This window comes from Diabrotica undecimpunctata, chromosome 3, assembly GCF_040954645.1.
Source record: "Diabrotica undecimpunctata isolate CICGRU chromosome 3, icDiaUnde3, whole genome shotgun sequence".
NCBI classification, from domain to species: domain Eukaryota; kingdom Metazoa; phylum Arthropoda; class Insecta; order Coleoptera; family Chrysomelidae; genus Diabrotica; species Diabrotica undecimpunctata.
In genome coordinates, this window is record NC_092805.1 from 115762256 (window position 1) to 115788947 (window position 26692).

Below are 26692 nucleotides of genomic sequence, written 5' to 3' on the forward strand. Positions count from 1 at the left end.
TAGTTGTTTGGTTTCAGCGTTGTTCATTAATTTTTCTTGTTAATATTACAGGCTGATTAGCTTCTTCCTTCTTTATCCTCCAAATAATTCAGCTAGTTCATTCCAAGATGTTTTATTGTGGATTCACTCAAGACTTTTACTTCTTTCCTTTCAAAACTTGTTTTGCTTTTGATATGTCTGATTAGCTTCCGACATACGAAGGTGGATTATATGTTTCTAAAAAAAATATTTAGATAACTACTATTGTATGTAATATACTACTTGTCTTACTTATTGGCACTACCCCCCTCCATTAAAACTTTTTTTAAGTCTACCTTTTCGTCTAGTTAGAAATTTCGCCAATGGAATATGATCGCAAAAATTTTAAATTTAACACTTGTGCTGCTTAAGACACAGCAAAAACAGTCAGATACTGATATCATATGGTATTTATTACACCAATTTTTTGTATCCAATTTAAATTATATAGATTAATGGTCAGTCAACCCTTTTCCATCCAGTCCTAAATATAGGTTTCTCCCAATTGCTTCTATTTTTCTTTATCTTGCACCAATCTAATCCACTGATTACCTGCCACTGCTCTTATGTCATCTACACATCTCTTATGAGGTCTTCCCATGCTTCTGGTCGTCCTCCTTGGTCTCTATTCTATAATTCTGTTATAATCATTGTCTGGATATGTGACCGGCCCAGCGCCATTTCATTTTTGTAATTTCTTCCACGATATCTCTGATCTTCGTTAGACATTTGATCTCAGTGTTTCTAATCTTGTCTCTCAGTGATGGTCAGTCACAATACCTATAAATACAGAGTAAAATACCATGACTCATGAAAATATTTAATAAATATCTTACTTGCAAGTACAATTATAAGATTATTTAAAATTTCATTATCAGGAATATACAAAATTAAATGCGCTATTAAATTAATTAAATTAAAATAATGCGCTCCAAAATTAACGCATAATTTTAAAAACCCTGGTAAATCAAATAATTTTAATGTTTCGATTTTTGTGCTAATATATTATTGTTACCCCCGGTATATTGGAAAATTTATCTAAAGAACGGTAAAAACGCTGATGTTTTTACCATTTTTTGGAAAAAAATTAAAAACGTGCTATTTGTGCTTCATTTTATTTCGAATTTAGTTGAGTTGGGTTACGTTGTGCTAAACGTTTAAAGGGTTTTTTCAAGTTTATTAAGTGTGTTTTCTTTGAAATGAACCACCAGCAGCAAGAAAATCGAAATTTGTCAGAAAGTGACTGTTTTAGAATCGTTACTCTTCACAAAGAAGGATACACTCAAGTAGAACTCGCTGAACGTTTTAGCGTCACCCAGTTAACCATTTGATTTTTCTGTTACTGGAAGTAACTCCTAGTAACGCCTAGTCAAGGCCGTAGAAGGGTTACAACTCCTAATCAAGACCGGTTTTTGACACTTCGTACACTGAGACAAAGGTTTGTTACCAGTACTTCTCTACAAAATGAATTTTGGATTATAACTTTAGAATCAGCCAAAATACGATTAGAAGACTTGCCGAATACGACCTATACCCTGGAAGGGCACCAATTGGCCCATTATTGACCAGAGACCATAGAATTCAAATATTACATTTTGCTCGTGAATATGTTGATTGGAATAATGACGATTGGATAAGAATATTGTTCACCCATGAATCCAGATACTGTCTTTTTTCTGATGACTGGAGAAACCGAGTGTATAGAAGGCCTGGGGAACGCTACGCACAGTGCAACACCGTAGGGACTGTACAGTATGACGGCGGCTCGGTAATGGTGTGGGATGGGATTAATTTAGAGGCTCGTACGGAATTAGTTAGAATAGATCGCGGTCAGGTTACATCGCAGAAGTATATAACAGACATTTTAGAAGAGGATGTCGTGCTATTTGCATCATTTATTGGGGATAATTTCATGCTTATGCAAGATAATGCCTGACCACAAACGGCAAGAATTGTGCAGCAGTATCGTCAGGAGGTTGGAATTCGTGCCATGGATTGGCCTGCGAGAAGTCCTGCCTCAACCCAATAGAACATGTTTGGGACATCATAAGCAGACGACTACGACAACTACCTAATGCACCAAACACATTAGATGAACTGTTTTTACGGTTGGTTGAAATTTGGGATCAAATTGATCAAGAAGAAATCAGAACGATTATTCTCAGTATGAAAGATCGTTGTCAAGCAGTAATAAATGCCAGAGTAGGCAATACTCGATACTAGTACACGGTACTAGTATTTTCTTCAACTTTAAAAATTTCAATTTCGTCATTAATTTATAATGTTAGTTTGTTTAGATCAGTTGTTTGTTTAGATTTATGATGTTATATTGTTAATTTCAATACATTTTTTATAAAAAAAGAAAAGTTTTTTATTTGAGATTTTCTAAAACAACCATAAAACAAAAAAGAACAAACAAAAATTTTTTCATTACAACTCAAAATAAGAATTTTAAAATTATGCGTTAATTTTGGAGCGCAGTGTATATGATTCTGTATTAAACTAAAATTATACAGAATGTCATTAAACATTTACAATCATAAATTGGTTTAATAATCTAAACTGTTAATAATAAAACTTCCATATTGTTCTGAACCCATTTTCTTGTGATATTTTAATGCAATTTACTATTTTTGTTGGGAATAAGCCACAATTTTTCTTTACAGTTAAGTTTATTTGACGTTCCGATTTCCACTTCGGAAATTGTTCTCAAAATAAGACACTATAGCTACAAATAATGGTTTGACCACATACGATACACTAATATGTCACTCAAACAATGCAATTATGTCTTCACCCTTTGTATTGTCACCAGAGGGAGGTTTGGGTCTTCACAAAGAAACAACTCTATATCAGCTCTCTAGGTGCTCTACAGAGGGCGTCGACTCTGCCCAATCGAAGTTTACTCTGCGTTTCTATCCCACTTCGGTGAGTTAGGTAATCATCATCATAAGTGGCTCGACAATCCGTTGTGGATCTTGGCCTGCTCACAAAGAAGTCCCCACTCCTGTCGATTCCTGGCAACTTCCCTCCATCTTCTAACCCCTAGAATCTGTAGGTCTTCTTCCACATCATCAATCCATCTCATTCGTGGTCGTCCTCTGCTTCTTGTGCCCTCTGGTTTTGAAAATGTTAATCTCTTCGTGTATTCGTGATCTGACATCCTAGCAATGTGTCCAGCCCATCTAAGTCTCTGCACTTTAACGAATTTCACAATATCTGGATCGGTGTATAACTGATACAGTTCAAAGTTGTATCTTCGACGCCATAGCCCATTTTCATTTACGGCCCCAAAAATATTTCTAAGAATTTTTCTCTCAAAAATACCAAGAAGTCTTTTATCATTTTGAAATAAGATCCACGTTTCAGCCCCATATATCAAAATTGGTCTTATTAAGGTCCTGTATATATTAAGCTTTAGTGCACGTTTTATATTTTTATTTTTTAAATGTCTCTGGAGGCCGTGAACAGTTCTATTTGCTATTGCTATGCGTCTTTTTATTTCGTCGCTTGTCGTGTTTGTTGCGTTTACTAGCGATCCAAGATATGTAAATTCTTTGACTTGCTCAAAGGTATGGTTGTTAATTTGAATTCTTTGTTGGATATTTCGAGGGTTTTTAGAAACCAACATATATTTGGTTTTTTCCTCGTTTACCACAAGTCCTAATTCACTTGCTGCGTCCACAAGCCTTGTAAAACACTGCACCATGTCTCTCATACTTCTGCCCACTATAACTATATCGTCAGCGAATGCGAGAATTTGCGTCGATCTATTAAAAATAGTTCCATTCATTCTAATATTTAATTGTCTGATTGCCTTTTCCAAGGCAATATTAAAGAGCAGACACGCCAACGCGTCCCCCTGTCTTAGACCATTATTAATGTCAAAGAACGTAGAGTTTTCTCCTTCAATTCTAACGCATGAGCTTACGTTTTGCATTGTTAGGTGGGTCAACTTAACTAACTTAGGTGGGATCCCAAAGTCTATCATTGCATTATATAATGCAATTATTTTCACACTGTCATAGGCTGCTTTGAAGTCAATGAAGAGATGGTGTGTTTCTATGTTATATTCTAATGACTTTTCTAGAATCTGCCTATGTGCTTGAATTTGATGTGTAGTTGACTTTCCAGCAGTAAATCTGCTGGAAACAGGAGACCCTATATGGGAGCCGGAGCAAGGCTAGACTTGACTACCCATGACTTGGAAAATCCACCCTTTTTATATATTTTCTTTCGTATTGATATGTGCATTTCCAAGTCCATCGGCCAATCGTAAATTGCATAGGAGGTAAAAGGCGGGGCGATGCGCATCAACGTGCTCATTGGTCCACAGACTAAGGCACGCGATGACAGTATCTACTTCCAGATATAAAAGTTGCAAATAAATGCACGTTTTATGAACGGGAGCTAAAGTTGACCTTTGACCTTTCATGCAATTGATTTCAGAAACCTTAGGTGGTTCATATGTGGTCAAAACATTCACATGTTAGTTACGTTATTACTACTATCATTAACACATTTTTGGCTAGATGAACATGAAAATATTTGCGTATCCCTTCTATAAATTAATTACATCTGCTACCTACTTTATTAATTTTGTAATAGTTTGTCCAGTGTGTTTATAAATGCTTCTATGCGTCTATTTAACAATTCTATTATTGGATTTAAGATTCAATTTATGCTGTATTAGAAGTTTTTCAAGTAAATTCATTCTCAAAAATAGTCACTGCGTCACCCTAAACACCAATGGCATGGCTGGAATTCTCGATTCTAAATTAGTTAACACCTTGAAAGAGACAACATACAAACAAACATTGTATACATTCTTTAAAAAAGTTGGTTTATATTTATATTTGTTTTGGATTTCTTCTGTGGGAGTGATAAGCATCCAAGAGAAGGAAGGCATATTCCATGACCTATCTCAATGAGGATTTTTTTTAGATGGCACTATGTTATTTTAATTAACATATACTTATTTTGTCTACTCTTTCTTTGTTGGTGAACGTTTCCAGATTATCTGATAACTTGTTTGCTATTTGAATATTGCACAGGTCGAGATTCAACCTGTATATCAAAAATTTTTTTTATGTAATAATTTTTATTCCTCCTGCTCCTGAGCTAAAATAAGAAATGTCATATAATAAATTGGATTTAAGGTCAAACGCTCAGCACTTGAAATACAACACAACTTGTTAAAAAAACGTCGCAGTCCTTCAAAGCCTGATAAGTATGGTGTAAAAATATACGCACTAGCAGATGCTACAATGTTTTACATTTTAATAATGGAAGTTTATGCGGCATGACTCTCTTTTCCAAGTGGACAGCTCTCCTACGGATGTTGTTTGCAGATTGGTTGAACCAATTAGTGGTCCACGCCGAAATGTAACAATCGATAACTGGTTGATGAGTGTTTTGTCGTAAACTACAGGATGAGCACAAATTGAGTTTACTGGAGACTATAAGAAAGGATTTCCACGACAGTTTGTTAATGGTTTGAACCTACCAATAGAGTCTAATATTTTTGCGTTCCGTGAAAATTATACACTTATGTCCTATTTTCCCAAATCAAAGAAAAACGTGTCTTGTTTATATCCTCAATGCACGATGTTGACAAAGACAAAGTTAAGCCAACTATGATTTTGTGTATATAAATTATAATGTACGGAATACGAGAAGATGGCCGTAAGTTGTATATTGAACCACCGCGTGTAGCACGATGTTCTATATTCACATCCAAACAAAACAGACAAAATATTTCAGCGGATAGTGTAAGAAGTTTCTTTGTATTGGGCATTCAAATATAGTTTGTAATGTATACTTATAAAAATTCCTTTTTTTGTATTTAATTTCACACTACACTGCTACTTAAGTTCAAAGAATATATTTTGTTTTTGTACAACTTGTTTCCCCATGATAATATGTATCCTGTAATATTATGTGTATGTTTATTTAACAATAAAGTGTAAAACTGAAAACCTTGTATAATTTTTGGCACATATAGGATGTATGGTATAAGATCGATGCCTGGAACCGACGGTACATCCCCTAATGATTGAGGTCCCCCGCATTTGCACACAAAAATAAATAAACAACGTGCATGTAGGTTAAATACTAATCGTCGTTTCCCCACAGTAGTTTTCGTGTATTTTAAAGAGATATTATAAATTAGAACAGATGCGTAAATAATCATCAAATGGTTTTGAGACTCAGTGATAAGAAAGATAGGCGGAGGTGCTGTAAAACCTCCAAAAAATTGTTCTCTAATTGTTCCACTATTGGTCATTTCCACAAATCAAGAGAGAAACTAAACAAGCACCTAAATGTCTTTCTTTGGCATATGATAGATCAACTTTTCCAATGTGGTACTAACTCCGAATCAGAGAATAAAATTTTAACCCACAGTAAAAATTTAACGTTATAATTTTACTGTAGAGTAAAAATTTAATAAAAAAATTCTACATTTATAAAAATTAATTAATAATTTTTTTTTAGGAATTTGTTATGGAATGCAGATGATGAACAAAGAATTTGGAGGCACAGTCATTAGAAAAGAAACCAGAGAAGATGGAATTTATAATATCGAAGTTAATTCAAAATGTTTGTTGTTCAAGTAAGTATTGTAAGTATTTTTCGAAATCATTTCAAAGAGATCGTGATGAAAAAAAAGGGAAATCGAAACTTTGTGTGATATATTATATCATTTTAATACCTAAAAGTGAAAAATAAACAAAATATTAGATTTTAGTACCAGTGTATCCATGTAGGGAGTTCTCTATTCACAAAGGAATACAGAACTATTCATTATGTTCACACATCACCATTCATTTTCATATATCATTTTTAAACATGTGCAAAAAATTAATACAAAAGTATATGTACTGTTACCTTATACGCAGGTAATACGTTTCACACATTAAGGCGGGTACATTAAACCACGTTTAATAATGAACACTAAGCACATTACGTTAATGGAATACCCTACCTGTTGACAGTTATCATATTGTATATAGATATATAAATTTCACTTGCGTGAAGAACTGTAGAAAACTGTGAGAACGCATTCGGAAGAAAATACTTGCATATGCACTAGCTCTCCTCGCCTCATTGGTACACCCTGTACCGCTTCTCGCTGCATAAAAACAATTAAATTTTTTTCAAACTGTACAAGTGTACATAATATTAAAGTAGTAAAGGACGTAATGATATAAATACAGTAATTCAAACATAGAAATACCAAAAATATTATATCGCAATAAATATTTGTTTTCAATAGAAAACTTGAGCACACGTATCGGATACAATGCGTGTCTTGTTTCATTTCGTTATACTTAGAGTCAACCTTGTAGAGTCAGCAATGTTGCATGAACATAATTAACTAGTAACGCGGCGATTTTTAATGTAACCTTGATGGTAGTTCAGAAAAATTGGGTCACTCACTCAATAAGTTGGTCCGTACTCGTAATAAAACGGACGTAATCTCATTTACGCGGAGACAACGACATCACCATGTGGTTTCAAGTAAATCTCGTTATATCTTCAATTAAGTACTAAACAAATCATTAATTATAAATTGTAAGTAGTGTATCAACAATAAAGATGTAAGAACACTATAGGTATATTCTGACTCTCCGCACCCCAAAGATGAGAACCTGAGATAGCAGGAGAATGGCTAATAGGACATAATTCCTACCCCAGATTTAGTCGACCCATTATTTCACCATACAAGCACCTCGCTTTCAGTGATGACGATATAATAATGATGCATTCTGTTCTGTCCACTGTCGGAGGTGGAGCCTAATATCAAAAAGTCTCAAGCTATATTTGACAAGTAGCACATATACACAATATTTTGATTATGTATTTACTATTACATAACGTAATCCATTCTCCTTATTACTACTAACATTATCGTTATAATGATGGCCAAATGGCAATTGATGTCAGTTTTTTCTACATTTTTAAAAGTTATTTATATTACTGTACAGGAATATAAATATGTGTAGTGCTATGCTATAATCTACAGTTTGCAATTTTAAAAAAAGGATTAAAAGTTAAAATGCTAAAACTAAGAAAAAGAAAACTAGTCACAATCATCATCTTAAAAAAGAAATAGCTGTTTTCGAAAAATTGGTGTCTTTTACGGCTTTCTGATGTAGACCACGTTTATGAAATAGGTTCTTCAATGGTTGACACTTGGACACTGGATTTGATAATGCCAGCAATCATTCTCATGTATTGTTCAATTGGGCATCTACTTTGTGTGTAACGAATATTTGGCCTACCACATAGGGTATTATTATGGGGGGTTAAAAATTGGGGACAGAAATTACGGGGCTAGAGATAGGGCAAGCAAATTAAACGAAACTTATGCGAACGGTGCTCAAGGTTTATTTGGAGAAACTGGGTCGTGGATAAGTGAATGGCACGGGGGTTGGATTGGGGCAACTACAAAAAATGAAACAAAAATGAGGGTACTTACATGAATCTCCTGGACAAATGGACAAACAAAAACACAAGGATCCCTAGGTATTTAAAATAAGGACGCCGCTTTGAGGGAACTTGCTGTTGGATGAAAGAAAAGGCTCTTGCCTCCTAAAAACACAAAAGAGGTTATAAACTTTTTTAACAACAGAAGTAAACAAATTGGTTTATGGAAAAAAATTAAACATTTATTGTTGTCTCACCACAAACAGTTACAAATATAGATAATATAAAAATACTATATTAATAGTTGCAAAAGTAAATACAAAATAACAAAGAGACACTTACTATGTCCTATCCGTTTATAAACTCTAGAAGTTGGAGATACTACAAAACTTACTATTGTTACTGGGCTATAATTTGTAGCAGAAATAAATTATTACAAATAAAGAAATAACTTTTCAAGTGAAACCATGTATAGAGGTTAACCTTCTTTAAAAACAAAACAAAAACAAGATCTGTTATGATTAGGTATTTACCAAATGTCAAAAAAAAATAAAGCTAGCAGTCAGACGTCAATATTAAATTTTATAACAGAGCAAATAATATGACAGCTAGACCTAGACCACACACTAACACATATAATTTTAATTATTACAATTTCTTAAACTGTTTGAAAGCAATTATTAATGAGAATGTTTTCTTTTAAAAATCAACACAAAGGACTTACCTGAATTGCACTAAAACTTCTGGGGGTGGAAACTAGACTTACACTCTCTGCCACACGAACAAGTTCATCTCCATACTGTGAAAAGGTATTCTGAAACGGCTTCTTAGGACAAAGCAAATTGGGGTTGAAATTGGGACACTGGACACAAAATTTGAATTTGACACTGGACACTTAAAAAACTGGAACACATCTGGGTACTTTTTAGAGTTGTTGTAGACGCCGTTTTACAAATATCTCAGATGAGAGACGGCTTCTTCTTCTTCATGTGCCTTGTCCGTTCCGAACGTTGGCAATCAACATGGCTATTCTGACTCTGTTTACGGCAGATCTGAATAGTTCAGCAGATGACAATCCGAACCATTGCCGCAAGTTTTGGAGCCACGAGTGTCTTCTCCTCCCTGGACCCCTTCTGCTGTCTATTTTCCCTTGAATGATCAGTTGTAGTACTCTATATTTATTATGTCTCATAACGTGACCCAAGTATTCCAACTTTCTTTTCTTTATACTTATTCCTACCTCTCTCTCTTTACCTATCCGGCGTAGTACCTCTTCGTTGGTCACGTGATCAGTCCAGGATATACGTAATATACGTCGGTAAGCCCACATTTCGAAGGCCTCTACTTTTTTCATCAATGTTGCGGTCATTGTCCACGCCTCCATTCCATATAACAAAACCGGGAATACATAACATTTCAGAAGTCGAATTTTGAGAGGTAGGTGATAGGTGATAGGTAGTGAACGATGCTCTTGCCTTTTCTACTCTTATACGTATTTCCTTCGCTTGATCCCAATTTGAGTTAACTGTTGTTCCCAAGTAGATGTACGAATCCACGTGTTCAATTCTTTCATTGTCTAATATCAGTTGCTGTGGTGGTTGTTGGGTTTTGCTTACTAACATCCATTTGGTTTTTGTGATATTTAGTCCGAGTCCGTATTGTGCACTTGTTTTTTGTATCTTACTCATTAGGCAACTCAGTTCCTCCATGCTACTTGCTAGAATCACAGTGTCATCAGCATACCTTATGTTATTAATTATTTCTCCATTTATCTTTATGCCTTCTGTGCTTTCCTCCAGCGCTGTCTTAAATACTTCTTCTGAGTATATATTAAAGAAAATAGGAGACAAGATACAGCCCTGTCGTACCCCTTTCTTGATCTCAATTTTATTGGTCAATGTAGATCCTACTTCCACTTTAGCTGTTTGGCCCCAATAGAGACTCGCTATTGTTCGAATGTCTCTGTAGTCGACTCCGATCTTATGGAGAACTTCAATTATCTTTTCGTGCTTTACGTTATCGAATGCTTTTGCGTAGTCTATAAAGCATATGTACACGTCTTTGTTCATATCTCTGCAGCGCTGGATGAGTACCTGTAGACTAAAAAGTGCTTCTCTTGTCCCAAGAGAATTCCGAAACCCAAACTGCGAATCTCCAATGTTATCCTCGCATTTTTTGCTTATTCTGTTGTAAATAACCTTGGTGTATGCCTTCGAAATGTGGTTAATTAGACTTATCATCCGATGTTGATCACAAGACTTTGCTTTTGGTTTTTTCGGTATGGCAACAAAAGTTGACTCTAGCCAGTCTTCAGGAAACTCCCCGCTGTTATAAATATTGTTAAAGAGTCTGACGAGTGAGTCTAGAAATTGACTGTTTGTTTCGCACAGCATTTTCAATATTTCCCCGTATACGTTATCGTTGCCTGGTCTTTTGTTATTTTTAAGACCCTTTATAGCATTCTCCACTTCTGATTTTAGAATAGAAGGGCCAGTATCATCATTGCTCAGTGTATACCCACTAGGACGGTCATCATTAAACAGTTGTTCCACATAAGTTTCCCAGATTCTAACTATTTAGACTATCTAGACGGCTAACTATCTAGACGGCTTACAAACAAAAAACAGTGATTACTCGTTCAAAATTGACACATTACATTGAGTAAAAATCACTTTTTTTCAACAAATTTGCCTGTTTTTTCTGACTCAACTAAACACATCTGCTTTCAATGGCCCATCTCCCAAACCTCCTTTAATATAAAAATAAAACAAGTGGAGACATACACATACCTTGGAACCACAGTCAACACAAAATGGGACCAGTCAACAGAAATAAGATCACAAATTGAAAAAGCGCGAAACGCGTTCAACAATATGAAAAAGTGGTTCACAAGCAAAATCTCAATGGAACTAAAATTAAGACTGGTCAAGTGTTATGTCTTCCCGGTCTTGTTCTATGGAGCAGAGGCATGGACCACAACGGAAGCCACCCTGAAGAAACTAGAATCCTTTGAGCTGTGGATATATCGCCGTATTCTTCGGATATCCTGGACAGACCACATCACTAACGTGGAAGTAATGCAGAGAATAGGCAAAAGCAAAGAAATAATCTTCACCGTAAAGAAACGGAAGCTTGAGTACTTTGGACATGTCATGAGGCATACTAAGTACCGGCTGCTACAGTTAATAGTCCAAGGAAGAATCGACAGTAGGAGGGACCGGGAAGAAGACGACACTCATGGATGCATAACCTGCGACAATGGTTCGGACTAACATCGACCGAACTGTTCAGAGGTGCCGTAAACAAAGTCAAAATAGCCTTGTTAATAGCCAACGTCCGAAACGGATAGGGCAAAGGAAGAAGAAGATACCTCATATACCTCTTAATTTATTTCGAAGTGTTTGACAGGATTTTCATTTCTGTCGTTGGTAATCTTCATTCTCTGCACACGTTACGCTCTCGTCGTTATACTATGTGATTGTAATGTCTTCTATTTTCTGAAAAGTCTCTCTCAGTAGAATTTGTAATATTTATCTATATTATGTAATAATTATTATACTCCGCGTTAGAGTATATTTCCACTTAGATTTAGATTTCCGAATTGTTTTATATTTGCTATTAGACCATTTTTCTCATGTATTCATATTATTTACAGGTAACTAATTAGTACGTTTTTAAATTTAGGAGTCTCGAAAAAATTCAGCCTGTACTACTAACTCATGGAGATGCAATAGATAAAATAGCCGAGAATTTTAAACCGATTGCACAAAGTTCGTCGTTTTGCGCCGGCATCTGCAACGAAAAGCTTCAATTGTATGGCGTTCAATTTCACCCGGAAGTAGATCTAACTGCCAATGGTAAAACGATGTTAAAAAATTTTCTGTTCGATATCGCCGGTTTGACCGGAAACTATACGATGGATGGCCGTGAATCAGAGTGTGTGAGATACATAAAGGAAACTGTAGGTAAGTCAAATAATCATTGACTATTAAAAAAAATGGCCATTACCGTCTAATTCAAATAGACTGTATATAGACTATATATATATATATATATATATATATATATATATATATATATATATATATATATATATATATATATATATATATATATCCTCTAAAATAACAGCTGATCTGGTAGATGAAAAAGGGGGTTGAGGTTAATTGGGTATACAGCTGATTAAAAGCCAAGTGTACTCTATTCAACAGTTCATTATATTTCACCAATTTTCATTGGCATCATCAGGTGAGATCTACAATAATTATTCAAAACATGGTAAAATACAATTTAATAATTGTTTGTTGTTTATATCTTACTTGATTGAGGTTAACTCCAGTGTGATTTATTTTAATAACATCAAGTAATGATTCGTGTGTACAATATGGATTGCAGCTATCTTCGACATGTAACATTTAGTTGTATAATTTACGTTCACAATTAAAATATAAGAAACAAACGCTTGTATAATTTACGTTCACAATTAAAATATAAGAAACAAACGCAATTCAAATTAAAAACAAAACAGACACAAAAACGTTTAGTTCGGTAACTGTCATTAAGGTTAAGTACCAGAATTACCAAATATCGAATGTTACTGATTGACTTATGCCAGAAGATAATTAGTTCCATGGTGTTGATGTAGTAGTTGTTTATTTGATTAAGATTTATTGTAAAGGTGTGTTATAGTTGAAAAAATTTTTGAAATTACATTTTGTGTTGCATTAATTATTTAATAGTTATGTGTGTTTATTTATAATGTTTGCTTTTCGATGTGTAATAAATACGCATAAATCTCACTCAGATGCTCAATATCTGATTTCTTATTTATTAAATTATCCATTTGAGTGATAAATGCCATCTCGAGGAAGAGTCTTTTATTGAAATTATTTTCCATTGCAAGAATCTTTATTTCACTGTATTTCATTATATGGTGTTCATCATGTACGTGTTTTGCAAGGGAACATGTATCAGGAAATAATCTGCTGTCACTCTTGTGGCAAGTGATTCGACATTTTAGGTGTCTGTTGGTTTGGCCAATATATTGTTTGTTACAACTTCCGCAAGGAATACGATAGACTATATTGGATAATTGATCCGTAGGTGTTTTATCTGTGTATTGTTTCGTCTAAGTTTCGGTGTTAAGTCTTGTATGAACGGTAATCTAAAGTATTTAAATGGAGTTAAATTAGTGTTAGTGGTTGTGTCTATTGTAGGTGTAGTGTTTTGTGGTGTGTGGTTAGGGATGGTTTGTGTTACAGATAATGTATCATTTGTTGTATTGAATAGTATTTTAGGAAGTAATGTGTTTGGGTATGAATTGTCTAGAAAGAGCTGATAAAGGATTTTTAGGTTTTTATAATAGAGCGATTGATCTGCAATCATCTGTTTTTCATTTGTTTTATAAGATTAATTTTTGTACTATGCTTATGATATGACGAATAGTTAATGTATCTTCCGGAGCTAATAGGTTTCCTATACCAATCTGTTGTTATTGCGTTGTTATTGTTACGTATTAGTTTGGTGTCAAGGAATGGGACTGACTGATGTTTGTCTTCTGTTTCAACTGTAAATTTTATATATCGGTCGAAGTCGTTAAAAATGTATAATTCCTAAAGATATTGAAAAATTTTTAGCACTAGGCCCAAAGTTTAGTATTGAACCAAAACTGAATAACGACATTGCAATAAAGAACCTACTTGCTGACATTGATTTGGTAGCTTCGTCAATTAAAAACGAACAAACAAAAACAAACACAAGAGCTAGATCGACAAACGTACTCACTAATTTTTTTCGTCTTCGACTCGTACTCACTAATTTCGACTAAAACGTCGAAGTCGTTAAAAATGTATAATTCCTAAAGATATTGAAAAATTTTTAGCACTAGGCCCAAAGTTTAGTATTGAACCAAAACTGAATAACGACATTGCAATAAAGAACCTACTTGCTGACATTGATTTGGTAGCTTCGTCAATTAAAAACGAACAAACAAAAACAAACACAAGAGCTAGATCGACAAACGTACTCACTAATTACGCTAAACGCAATAAAAAGTCTAACAACTACTTTCACTATGTACTAGGCAAAACAAAAAAATTTCTCAGAGAACATCCAGAACTTATAGTCACTAGATCTGATAAAGGGAACGTTACTGTGGTCATGAAACAAACAGACTACACAGAACTATCACAACAAATCCTTGATGATAATAAAATATATTTAGAATTAAATTCTGATCCTACACTTAAAATACAAAAAGAAAGTAATAAACTAGTACAGAATTTATTCTATAAGAAATTTATTGACGAACCTACCAAAAAACAACTAACAAAATATAACAGTAACTCTACAAAATTCTATGCATTGCCAAAAATACACAAAACAACATTATCACTACGACCTATTGTTTCGTCAATTAACTCTCCAACTGAGAATATTGCAAACTTTGTAAAAAACATCCTAACAATATCATATGACTTCGATAATGAGTACTACATAAAGGACTCATTCGACGTAAAAACAACATTTATTTAATGGATTACAACTTCCTAATGACTACGTCCTTGTAAGTCTGGATGTCGTTTCCCTTTTTACTAATATATATCTAGACGCTTGTCTAAGATCCATAAACAAACATTGGTCCGACATAAGTAAACATTGCAAAATCGATAAAGATAACTTCTTAGCTTTAGTTCGATTACTATTTAATAACACATACTTCTCCTTTAACAACAAAATATATAAACAAAAAATAGGCACCCCCATGGGAGGATGTGTGAGTTCTATTCTGGCCTCATATGTTATGGATGATCTCTTGTCAGAGATATAGTCATCCCTGTTCTTCCATTCAAAATAACCTTTCTAAAGAAATATGTCGACGATATAATCTTAGCAATACCAAAAAACATTACTAATGAACTCTTATACATTTTTAACGACTTCGACCGACATATAAAATTTACAGTTGAAACAGAAGACAAACATCAGTCAGTCCCATTCCTTGACACCAAACTAATACGTAACAATAACAACGTAATAACAACAAATTGGTATAGGAAACCTATTAGGTCCTATAGTTATTCCGAAAACGTTCTGTGATGTAGCCGGATAGGTTTTTTTTATATTAATATACCTTTTGTAAAGAAATTTTTTTTTAATCAAAAATTTTTGTGGTTCATGGTATACAGTCAACTACAGGAAATCAATTTCCTTGTAAATTTACATTTTTTTGTTTGTGCCCTTACCTTGTTTCCGTTGTTAGAAACCTGATTTTTTTATATATGTAATTTTTCTAGTTTTTATTTTCACTGATAGATAATTATTATTATTCTATTTTACAGGTAACAATAAAGTACTGTTATTGCTTAGCGGAGGAGTTGATAGTACCGTGTGCGCCGCTTTATTGCACAAAGCCTTAAATCCCGCTCAGATTATAGCTATACACATAGATAATGGTTTTATGCGGAAAAACGAAAGTAGCAAAGTCCATAACTCCTTACTTAAAATAGGACTCGATGTAAAAGTAAGTTAATAAAATCAATAAAATCTGAGTATTTTCTGTTCAGTCTATAGATTGTTAATATTGTTTAGATAATCTCATAATACGAGTTTTTAGTGAAGTATTTTAAATTTGTATTACATTGGTAGTACAATGTGAAACTTATTTAAGAAGAAATAAAACACAAAGATGTCTGACTCAAACAAAATACGGATTTTATACACAATAACTTTATTGTACAATTTGAACGTAAATGATTTTTTATGCATTTTTTTGGCTTTAATAGCGTGTGTTTCCCCCATGTGCCCTTACAACTGCAGTCATTCGTCTTCTCATACTTCTGATAAGGCTATCGATCAGTTATTGAGGCAACTACTATTTTTATTGTGAATAAGCCACAATTTAAGTTTAAAATAAGTTTATTGACGTTTCAATTTCCACTTCGGAAATCGTTCTCGATATTCCAAATAAAAATAGTAATTGCTTTAAGATGCCACAAGAAAATAGCTTTAGAACAATGTTATTGAATCAGTCTCTCCTATTCCTCAATCAAAGCAATTCTTACTTCCTCTGTTTTGAATATCAGGAACGCGTGCCCCAAGTTTTCTGCCTAGCATATCCCACAATGCTCTATCGGGTTTAGGTCTGGGGAATATGCTGGCCAATTCATTGTTGTTATACCCAGTTGTAATAAGAAGTCTCTTACATAGCGTGTGACGTGTGCACGCGCATTATCCTGCATTCAAATAAAATTTTCTTCAATGTATGCTGCAAAAGGTACCACATGACCTTGGAAGAATATCTGTGATGTACTTGTCTACTGTTACTGCTCCACGATCAATCATTACTAACTCTGTTTGTGTCCCCAAACATATACCTCCCCACATCATAATTGAATCTCCACCAAAAGGTACGGTCGTAGTAAAATTGTAAGGTGCATTTTGCTCTTCTTGCCGCCAATACAATCTTTCTCTTCGGTCGATGCAATTTACACAGAAACGCTCTCGTCCATCATTGTTTATCTTTCAATTTTGATGTTCTCGATCAAATTCTAGTCGCGCTACACGATGGTGTCTCTGGAGTCTGGGAGCTTTTAATGACACATATGACTTGAGACCGGCTTCTTTAAGTCTCCTTGTCCCCTTCTTCTTACATACTCCTCGGTTTGTCACCAACGACGTACACAACGGTTGATGGTTGATAGTGATTTACCAAACATTGCAGCAACTTCCCTGTACGTTCAACCATTGTTACCGCCCTAGCAATATCAGTCTGTATTAAATCACCCATTTTTACTTGCTCTTTGCAATAAGAATACCACTGATTAAAACAATTCAAAATGAAAATCACTTCCAATCAAACAAATTAACAAGAGAAATCATAAGATTTCTTACTTGGCGAAACTGAATTCAAATCTTTATCACTGTGCTTTCTACAACTTGCAAAGCAAACAGATTGATGAATTGGTCGGCAAGATCAATCTAAAATATGCATTCCACAAGCCGTTCATCATGGTCAAAATTCGTAGTGAATTCGGTTTTTGGTACTCCAAACAGAGTAAAGAAATAAAACATAATGACGGTATTAGATTTTTATTTCGATGCAGGGCGGCGGCAAGCCGCTTATACGTATTTCAACCTCTTTAGGTCTCATCCGAGCGGCATATGCCGCATATGCATATGTCATTATGTTTTATTTCTTTACTCTGTTTGGAGTACCAGAAACTGAATTTTCTACGAATTTTGACCATGATGAAAGGCTTGAGGAATGCATATTTTAGATTCCCTTGCCGACCAATTCATCAATCTGTTGTAATTAGGCACAGTGGTAAAGATTTGAATTTAGTTTCGCCAGGTAAGAAATCTAATGATTTCTCTTGTTGATATTAGATGGCGTTGTTACGTCTGTGAATAATTATTTCGATAATTATTGTCCTACGACGGAATAAAAATCTAATACCGTCATTATGTCAAACAAATTACCTTATTAATTAAATATAAGTTTGTACTTATTATCAACAGATAATACGACTTAAACAAGACGTTTTGGCATTTAAAACATTATTGTGGCGAGGATCATTCAAAGCTATCTAGATATAAGAATAGAAATATACAGAAATACATTGCATTAATAACCTCACTCTTCAAGTCTAACTTCACCAAAAATCATCTTTTAATTTATGTTTTTATAGTCATTACCACTTTTTAGGTAATCAAAGCAGCTTCGACTTTTATGGAAGGTACAACGATAATCCCAGTGGACAAACAAGAAAGCAGTAGAACAATGATAACGAAAATGCTGTGCCACACGACGAATCCCGAAGAAAAACGAAAAATTATCGGCGACATTTTCGTCAAAATCGCCGACGAAATAGTCGCCGATCTTAATCTCAAAGCTGATGAGGTTTTCTTAGCTCAAGGTACTCTAAGGCCGGATCTAATAGAATCGGCATCAAAGTTAGTTTCATCGAAGGCGGATACGATAAAGACACATCACAATGATTCCGAACTTATTAGAAAACTTAGAAACGAAGGTAACAAATACATTACATTTATTTATTTAATACATTTTATATATGTTAAGCAAACATTTAAAGAAAAGGAATTTTGTGTTTTCATTTCTAAATTTGTATTTTGTAGGAAGAGTGGTAGAACCTCTCAAAGATTTCCATAAAGACGAAGTTAGATCCATCGGTAGGGATTTGGGTTTACCTCCTGAGATAGTAATGAGACATCCTTTTCCCGGTCCTGGTTTAGCTATAAGAGTTTTATGCGCGGATGAACCATACATGGAAAACGATTTCTCAGAAACTCAAGTTTTAGTGAAAATTATAGTTGAATTTCATCAAATGTTGCAGAAGAGACACGCACTATTAAATAGAGTAGAAGGATTTATTAGCGATGAAGAAAGGTAATACCATGTTTTTTTAATTCGGTAGTTATTGGGAGTTGTGATCATTAAGAAAATTAGGCAAGCAGAAATTCGTTATTCCTAAGATAACTCAAATTTTTTAAATTTTATTTGACTTCTTTGTTCTTAGTTATTCCTTACATGAAATTACAAAAGACTTAACCCTTTAATCGGCAAGACCGTAAGAAACAAACGGTACCAATTTGAAAGCTGTAGCTTTATTTGATTTACAGCAGCTGGCATTTGTGTCCAGAAATTCGTATGATTCAGACGCTAAAATTATTTGTGTTACGGGTAACAACAATAAATTTTAGAAAAAGTACTTTCTAGTTGAGAAATAAACACGAAATTTTTTGTGGTGAGTAGTTATTATGTATATTTATTGATTTACTACTGTGAGTGGAGGAAATAAGCAGTGGATTTGAAATACCGCGCATTTAGTGAAAGCCGTCTGCAGACGGTCTTGTCGCTTAGTTGCAAACTTTTTCTACTCTTTTCTTATTATTAAACGAATTTTTGTTCTTTATTTTACTTACTAAATGTGCGGTTATTTTAAATTTTAAGTAAAACCTGAGGATGATGAGATGATAACTGAATGAATATTAGTAGTACTTCACTCAGTTCGACCGATGCTACTCAAATAGCATAAACCAGAAACATCATTTTGCCTAACTCCCCAAACATAGGTGTTACAGAAAAGGTTGTTATCAAGTTATCGCAGACAGTGCCAGATTTCGAGAATCATGTCATCTACTTTGATAACTTCTACACCTCATTACCTCTAATGGTTTACTTGAGAGCCCGTGGCATTTTTGCTCTTCGTACCGTTAGAAGCAATCGAATTTATATCTGCAAATTGCCAGAAGATACTGATAAGGATTTACTGAAAAAAAAAGCAAGAGGTTATTCTGTCGAATATTGCGGATCAGCTCATGGTGTCGATCTGAGCAGTTTTGTGGAAAGACACCAAAAATGTTAGACTTTGTTCGACATATGTGGTGTAAAACCTTTCTTGAAAACCCAATCAGTTACTCATTCGGCTAAGGTGGCTCGTTATGATAAGAAAGCATCGAGTTAGAATCTATGGAGAAGCTATGAGCATTTTAACGTGTGTATTAAAAACGGCGCCAGTAGGTGTGGCTAACGATCATACCAATATGGCGGTGGGATCAGGGCCTGACTCAATAATATTAAAACTACTATAAAAATATGACTATGCAAAAGTGCAATACATTTTTAATAAACTATGATTTATTTATCCCGTGGTAAACACTAAAAACACGACATTTTACACATAAAGATAAATTAATACAGTCAAATAACAAGTTGTATCTGAAAGAGATAATAATATAAACAATATTTTTAAGGGTAAAATGAATATACGGTATAAAATAAAAGAAATACGTTCGTTTTACAACTTATATATTTGATAACTACAAATTAACTGACACTTAAAAATTTAGTTCAATTAACAAAGTTAGAAAAGTTATTATTAAAAAAAAAACAAAATTACTGTGTAGAGCATGATTCTAAAGTACGAGCCATTACTTTGTTTACATATTTGTATACTAACCTGTGGAACATTATTCCTGAAGATTTTTTATTATCATTAATTCTGGTACTGCAACTACGTTGAGAACAAATAACCATTATTATGCACCATCACAATATAATATTACAGTTTTTATAAAAGTATTATAAAACTAAAAATACTCGAAAAAGAACAAACGTAAACAATCATACACGATCTGTCAAAACGATCATAACAATATGGCCGAAGTGAGGTCGTTTTTAGTCACGTGATACCCTCTCCATAAATTCTAACTCGATGTAAGAAAGCAAGCAAGTACATCGAGGTTGGATGTCCACAGATCATTCGAGAATACAACTCTCACATGGGAGGTGTACATCTCATGGATTCATATATGGATAGAAATGGACTTCGTATCAAAACAGTAGACATGGCCACCAGAATTTTTTACCATCTACTGGACATGACGATTGTCAATGCCTTCGTTCTTTATTGATACGTAAATGTCGAGAAAAATCGGAATGTCTCGGGTGAAAGTGAAAGACAAAAAACATGACGATGCAACAATTTAGATTGAAAATGGCTAAAAAGCTGTGTACTACTACTGAAAAACGTCCTGTTGGATGACCACCGTCCGTCCCACAGCCATCTAGTAGTTCTGCCGTCGGTAGACGAGCTGTTCAGTAGGTAGATTGTGTAAGATACTACGGATTGAATCATTGGCCTAATGGGGATCAAAAAAGTCGTGCAAACTGTATATAAAGTCTGACACTTATTCCTTCTGCAGCAAGTGCAACCTTCATTTGTGTAACAAGAAAGGTAAAAGTTGCTTCACACTCACACCAAACCTTTTTGTTTATTTACTTGTAATTTTTTTTTCAATAAAAATATTATTTTTGTACAACTAATTAATTATGATGTTTTCATAAATTTTCCCTTTGAACGATAAGACTGTCTGCAGACGGTCCACCATTTATTGAGCTGGCGACCAAACACACACACAATATCGCCAAACTGACCTCAGATTCGTTTTTCTCACACCCAAATTACCCTAAAACCAAAATTCCTGAAACTTAAAACCTGTTATTTCTATCTTGCCGATTAAAGGGTTAATATTTAGTTTTACGATTTCATTTCAAAAGAACTTACTACCAAAACTATGAATCCAAAAGGAACCATAAGTATAAAATGATGTTATGATACTTTGAATTAAACAAGTAATTAAAATCTATATGGGCTATTTACACAGAAAATGCAGTTATAGTCGGTTCGTTCGACGAGTCAAGTATTTACGAGCAGAAAACCGCACAAGCGATAGCGTAACATTGCTTAATTTTCAGTTGTGACGGAATTGAATTTTCTGCGTAAATACGGTTTATATAGTAATGTAATATTAATGAGCTTAGAACATGATAAAAACTTCAATTCAATGTTTTCCAGATGTCACCCATTTCCCATTTTCAGTGAATTATTTATTTTTTAATTTAACTTATTTTTATAATAAATATTTACTTTTTTGTTATTAATTTTAGGGATATCTTAAGTCAAATTTCTAGTAAGCAAAAATTAGCAGCAACCCTTCTTCCCATTCGTAGCGTCGGCGTTCAAGGTGATTGTCGATCTTATAACTATGTAGTAGGTATATCCGCCGACAAAGAACCCGATTGGGAAGATCTGGCTTTCTTATCCTCTCTTATACCAAGAATATGCCGAAATGTAAATAGGGTATGTTACATATTTGGGGGTATCGTGAAGGAGCCACTGCCAGATGTTACACTTACTTATCTCACTACTCACGTTTTGGGTACTTTAAGGCAATGTGATGATGTCGCAACTACGGTAAGTTTGATTTTTTTTATTCTTATTCCTTAAATTTATGAACTTAACGAAATTCGTTATTCGAAATTATATATATATATATATATATATATATATATATATATATATATATATATATATATATATATATATATATATATTTAGGGATTCTACAGTATTCACTGCCTTCCCTCGCTCAACCGTTTCCATCTCTCTCTGTTGTTCCATTCTCTATCGTTTAGTCCTCTCTTACTCATGGCGTCGTCTACTTCGTTCCTCCAGGATTTTCGGGGTCGTCCTCTTCCTCCTTCCTATGGGGCTCCATTCGGTTATTCTCTTTATCCATCTGCTGTCGCTAGTTCTTCTTACATGTCCATACCACTTTAGTCTTTTTTGTTCTATATATGTTAGTATGTCTGTTTCTATTGATGTTCTTTGTTTTATTTCGTCATTACTTCTCCTATCCATTCTTGTTACTCTGCAGCATCTTCGCAGGCATTCCATCTCTGTTGCTACTATCTTACTGCTGTTTTTCTTATTTATGATCCAATTTTCAGCCCCATATGTCATAATACTTCGCACTAATGTTTTATAAATCTGCGTTTTTGTCTTATATTTAGGTGTCTATCCCACCATACTGAGTTAAGTTGTCGGATTGCTGTTCTTGTTTGTCCTAATCTTTGTGTAATTTCTTCCTCTGTTGTTGCCTTTTTCGTGATTATAAACCCCAGGTATTTGAATTTATCCTTTCCTTTGATTGTTACGTTGTCATCAATCTGTAGATCGAAATTTATAGATTAGTCGAAATTATAAGATTTTATTTTTCGATAATGCACTGCCAGTCATTTGTAGTACCGACTTGCTAATTTTAAAAATTCACTGTATCTACATGACTTGTAATGAAACTCTCGATTTATGTCGAACAAAAGATTGGGGTTACATTTGTGTCGGAAGGTTTTATTGGTGGCGCCCTCTAAGCGGCTATATGCAAAAGACAAACCTCATACTATACAAAATCTGTAACTAAATTATATTTGTACAAGTAAATTATTATACATTTTCTTTTTCAGATACTACATAATAGCGGATACTCAGGATCAATTAGTCAAATGCCGATTGTGCTTATTCCTTTACACTTCGATAGGGATCAAGCGTTAAGAATTCCTTCGTGTCAAAGATCAGTGGTTTTGCGTCCTTTCTGTACCCAGGACTTCATGACTGGCGTACCAGCTATACCGGGAAAACAAATCCCTGTTGAGGTATGTAATGTAATTTAAAGGATCGACCTGAACTGTACATTAAGTGTAAATATCAATATAATATAGTAACCCTTATGGAAACCATAAATACGAAACGAATCAATTAAAAACAACTGTTTCCAGAATAAAATTATTTGTAAAGTAAAAAACGAGAGTGGGTAGAGAGAGTGGTATTGCCGCGTATATAACTCTAATGCCACAAATTGGTTGCATTGCTCCTGTAGTGATCCTTTCCCAAGTTAATATGCTCCTTTTCTAACTTGGCTGCACCGTACTGAAGACGACCAGTCGGACTAGTCAGAAATACGTATATACGGTTGCCTTCCATCGATATACCATTTTTGGTTTTCTGTTTTGTGTGACATGCCATTACTTTTTACTTTTATTATTCACTCGCATTATCCTTTTCCACATATATATATATATATATATATATATATATATATATATATATATATATATATATATATATATTATTATATTATATATATATATATATATATATATATATATATTATTATATTATATATATATATATATATATATATATATATAAATTATATATATATATATAAATATGACATATAGAATAGATTAATCTAGTTAATTTCCTATAGTAGTGTCAGTTGGACCTTTGGTCAATGCTTAGTTACATAGAATTTTGAAATGTGCAGATCACATGATTGTGACTGCCCATCCAATCTGTCGTATGTGACATGTCACCTTAACATTTCCGTTAATACCGGGAGCCATTCTGTCTCCTGTTGCCGACCAGAATGTATCTTCGACTTTTTTAAATAATTTTAAACTGTTTGTCCTTGTCTAGTGTAGTGTTATGTTCAACTCTGTTTAATTTTATGTTTATGACATTCTGCAATAATTGTTGGATAGCCCAAAATTGACGAAGTAAGTCTAAAACGTTAATCACACAAAACTTTTATCATCCATTAACTTCGAGTCTTTATCGAGGTTAATCAATTTCTTCATTTAAAAAAACGTTACTTGGCTAATTTCAGATGCTCCTGAAGATGCTCTAGGGAGCGAAAGTACTTGGGCAAGATTTAATTAATAAAACTGTGCTCGTAAATGTATTGGTGTTTGAACATCTTTAACATTTTTTGTTCATATTCAATTTTATACCAAATATTTTTTATTAATGATAAAAAATGGGACACTGCATCTACTGGGTGAGTCACCACTAACGAGACGGAAGATTACAGCAAAACGGTAAAAGATTTTGAAAAAATTTTACAAGTAAAATTTTTTTAAAATCTTTTACCGTTTCGCTGTAATCTTCCGTCTCGTTAGTGGTGACTCACCCTGTATAAATCACAACTGTTACAAATAACACCTACAACTGATAGAGTCACATTAAAAAATGTATTTCTAAAATATATATTTTTTGCAGGTGGTTCAAAAAATGGTACAGGAAGTGGTACAAGTACCGGGTATTTCTAGAGTGCTTTACGATTTAACACCAAAACCCCCGGGAACGACAGAATGGGAATGACACTCACTAATTGTAATTATTTTTTGTGAAGTAATATAATTTGTTAAGACAAATTGTTTGCGAATAATTTTTCCGTTTTATTGTTCGTGTTTTTTTATTTAAGGTTTATTAAACCTCCTAGTTTCTATTACAAACGGTTGTTTTAATGACGTGAAGCCTAATATATTTTTCCTTCCTTGCGCTTTCCTTTATAATCCTTTTGGTATAAATTTGTTTGTCTTTTAGGAATACAGTTTTAAAAGTCATTATAGAGTTTGAAGTACATATCAGTGGCCTGGTTCCAAAAATGGGTAACTACAAAATCGTCTTTTTCGATTTAACGAAATTTTAAGTTTAACCTGTTGATCAAATTAAGTCTTTTAAATCAAATGATTGTTTCTCTATAAAATATTAGGTAGTAATACTAACAAACACTTTAGATATTATTTTAAATTGAAAAATGAATACTGGTTATCTACAATATTACAACTACACTAAAATTTATAAAAATTAGTAATATATAAACAACGGTGTAAACTTCTTGTAAAATAAATATTAAAAAATATCTTGCTCCTCCTGGTCATTTATATCGGGTAATACCGTCCCGTCCTCAATATTTGGATCTCCAATTCAAAAAGTCTCTATAAAAGGCTCTGCACTCGTCGGGAAAATTTGCGGCACTACTGATTTCTTTGAAGTTATGCAGCCGATATTTTTCTTTTTTCTTCAGAGGCTTTAAACAATTTTCCATGGTGGATGTAACTCTTCGACTCCTATGGGGAACAATCAATATTTTGTGAAATACTTCTTCGTCTAAATAGGTTTTAACGTGCATCACAACAGGATTACCTTTTTCATAACGAATCCGCTTAATGTCACGCCAATTAATCACAGTTCCATCTTCAGCTTTGTTTCGATTAACCATTATAAGTTTTGCAATGGGTTTCCAATCAATAAAGGTAAGGTCAGGTGTTGTATAAACTTCATATTTTAGAGCATTTCGTTTTGCGTTCTTTGCAATAGTTACCCAACTACGCGGCAAGTATACAGGTATATTTTTGGCCGTGATTTCTATTCTAGCATGCATTGAGTCACATTCCATTTGACTGTGACCAGAGATAAGAAATTTTTGATCGATTACTTCAATAGGTAAAGCCTGAACAGTATACAGAAACATGGCAGCAACAAATTGATTTTTGTTCTGACCACCTCAAGTGTCACTGAATAGTCTAACACTTTTAAATGTTTGCGGGAGGCTTCTAAGATGGTGAAACAAGCAAGACGCTACTTCTGAGACTGGGCCCACGTCCATCCTCAATCTCAGTCCACATGAAACATTTACCAGTATTGAAAATCGTAAAATTATAAGTAGCAAGTTTCGTTTTACAAAATAGAACCGGATTTGTCGGATCTGTTGGAACGTACAGGACCTGTTGCAGGTCAAAATTACAGGCGAGTATGGTAGAGTCATTTAACTCTGAGGCAATTTTATCAGAATTTTTTTCATCTCTTGCCTTGTTCTTTAATTATTGTATCTGGCAATCGTAGTTCTGCTGTAGGGTGTACTTGTCTGCAGGATTTGCTTTTTCATAGTACTGATCTTTCTTTGGTGTATGAAAGCATAAATTAAAATGATTATTAAATACTTTGCGAATTAGCTGGGCTTTTAGATTTGAAACCTGAATTTATGGAAATATCGCTCTCTCCGGTGATTTGTCGAAGTTTTGCTGTAAGATCTT

General features: G+C 33.9%; 1 protein-coding gene across 1 annotated transcript in view; it reads left to right on the top strand.

The window, feature by feature from the left end:
• bur (GMP synthase burgundy) overlaps positions 1–25108 on the top strand; it is a 39456-nt gene extending 14348 nt beyond the window's left edge. The window contains exons 3-10 of the mRNA XM_072526696.1: positions 6514–6631; positions 12133–12413; positions 15789–15970; positions 18155–18479; positions 18586–18856; positions 21920–22226; positions 23276–23464; positions 24873–25108. Of these exons, the coding sequence (XP_072382797.1) occupies positions 6514–6631; positions 12133–12413; positions 15789–15970; positions 18155–18479; positions 18586–18856; positions 21920–22226; positions 23276–23464; positions 24873–24974 (1775 nt within the window). The 3' untranslated portion in view covers positions 24975–25108. The remainder of the gene's footprint in view (positions 1–6513; positions 6632–12132; positions 12414–15788; positions 15971–18154; positions 18480–18585; positions 18857–21919; positions 22227–23275; positions 23465–24872) is intronic.
• The last annotated feature ends 1584 nt before the right edge of the window (positions 25109–26692 follow it).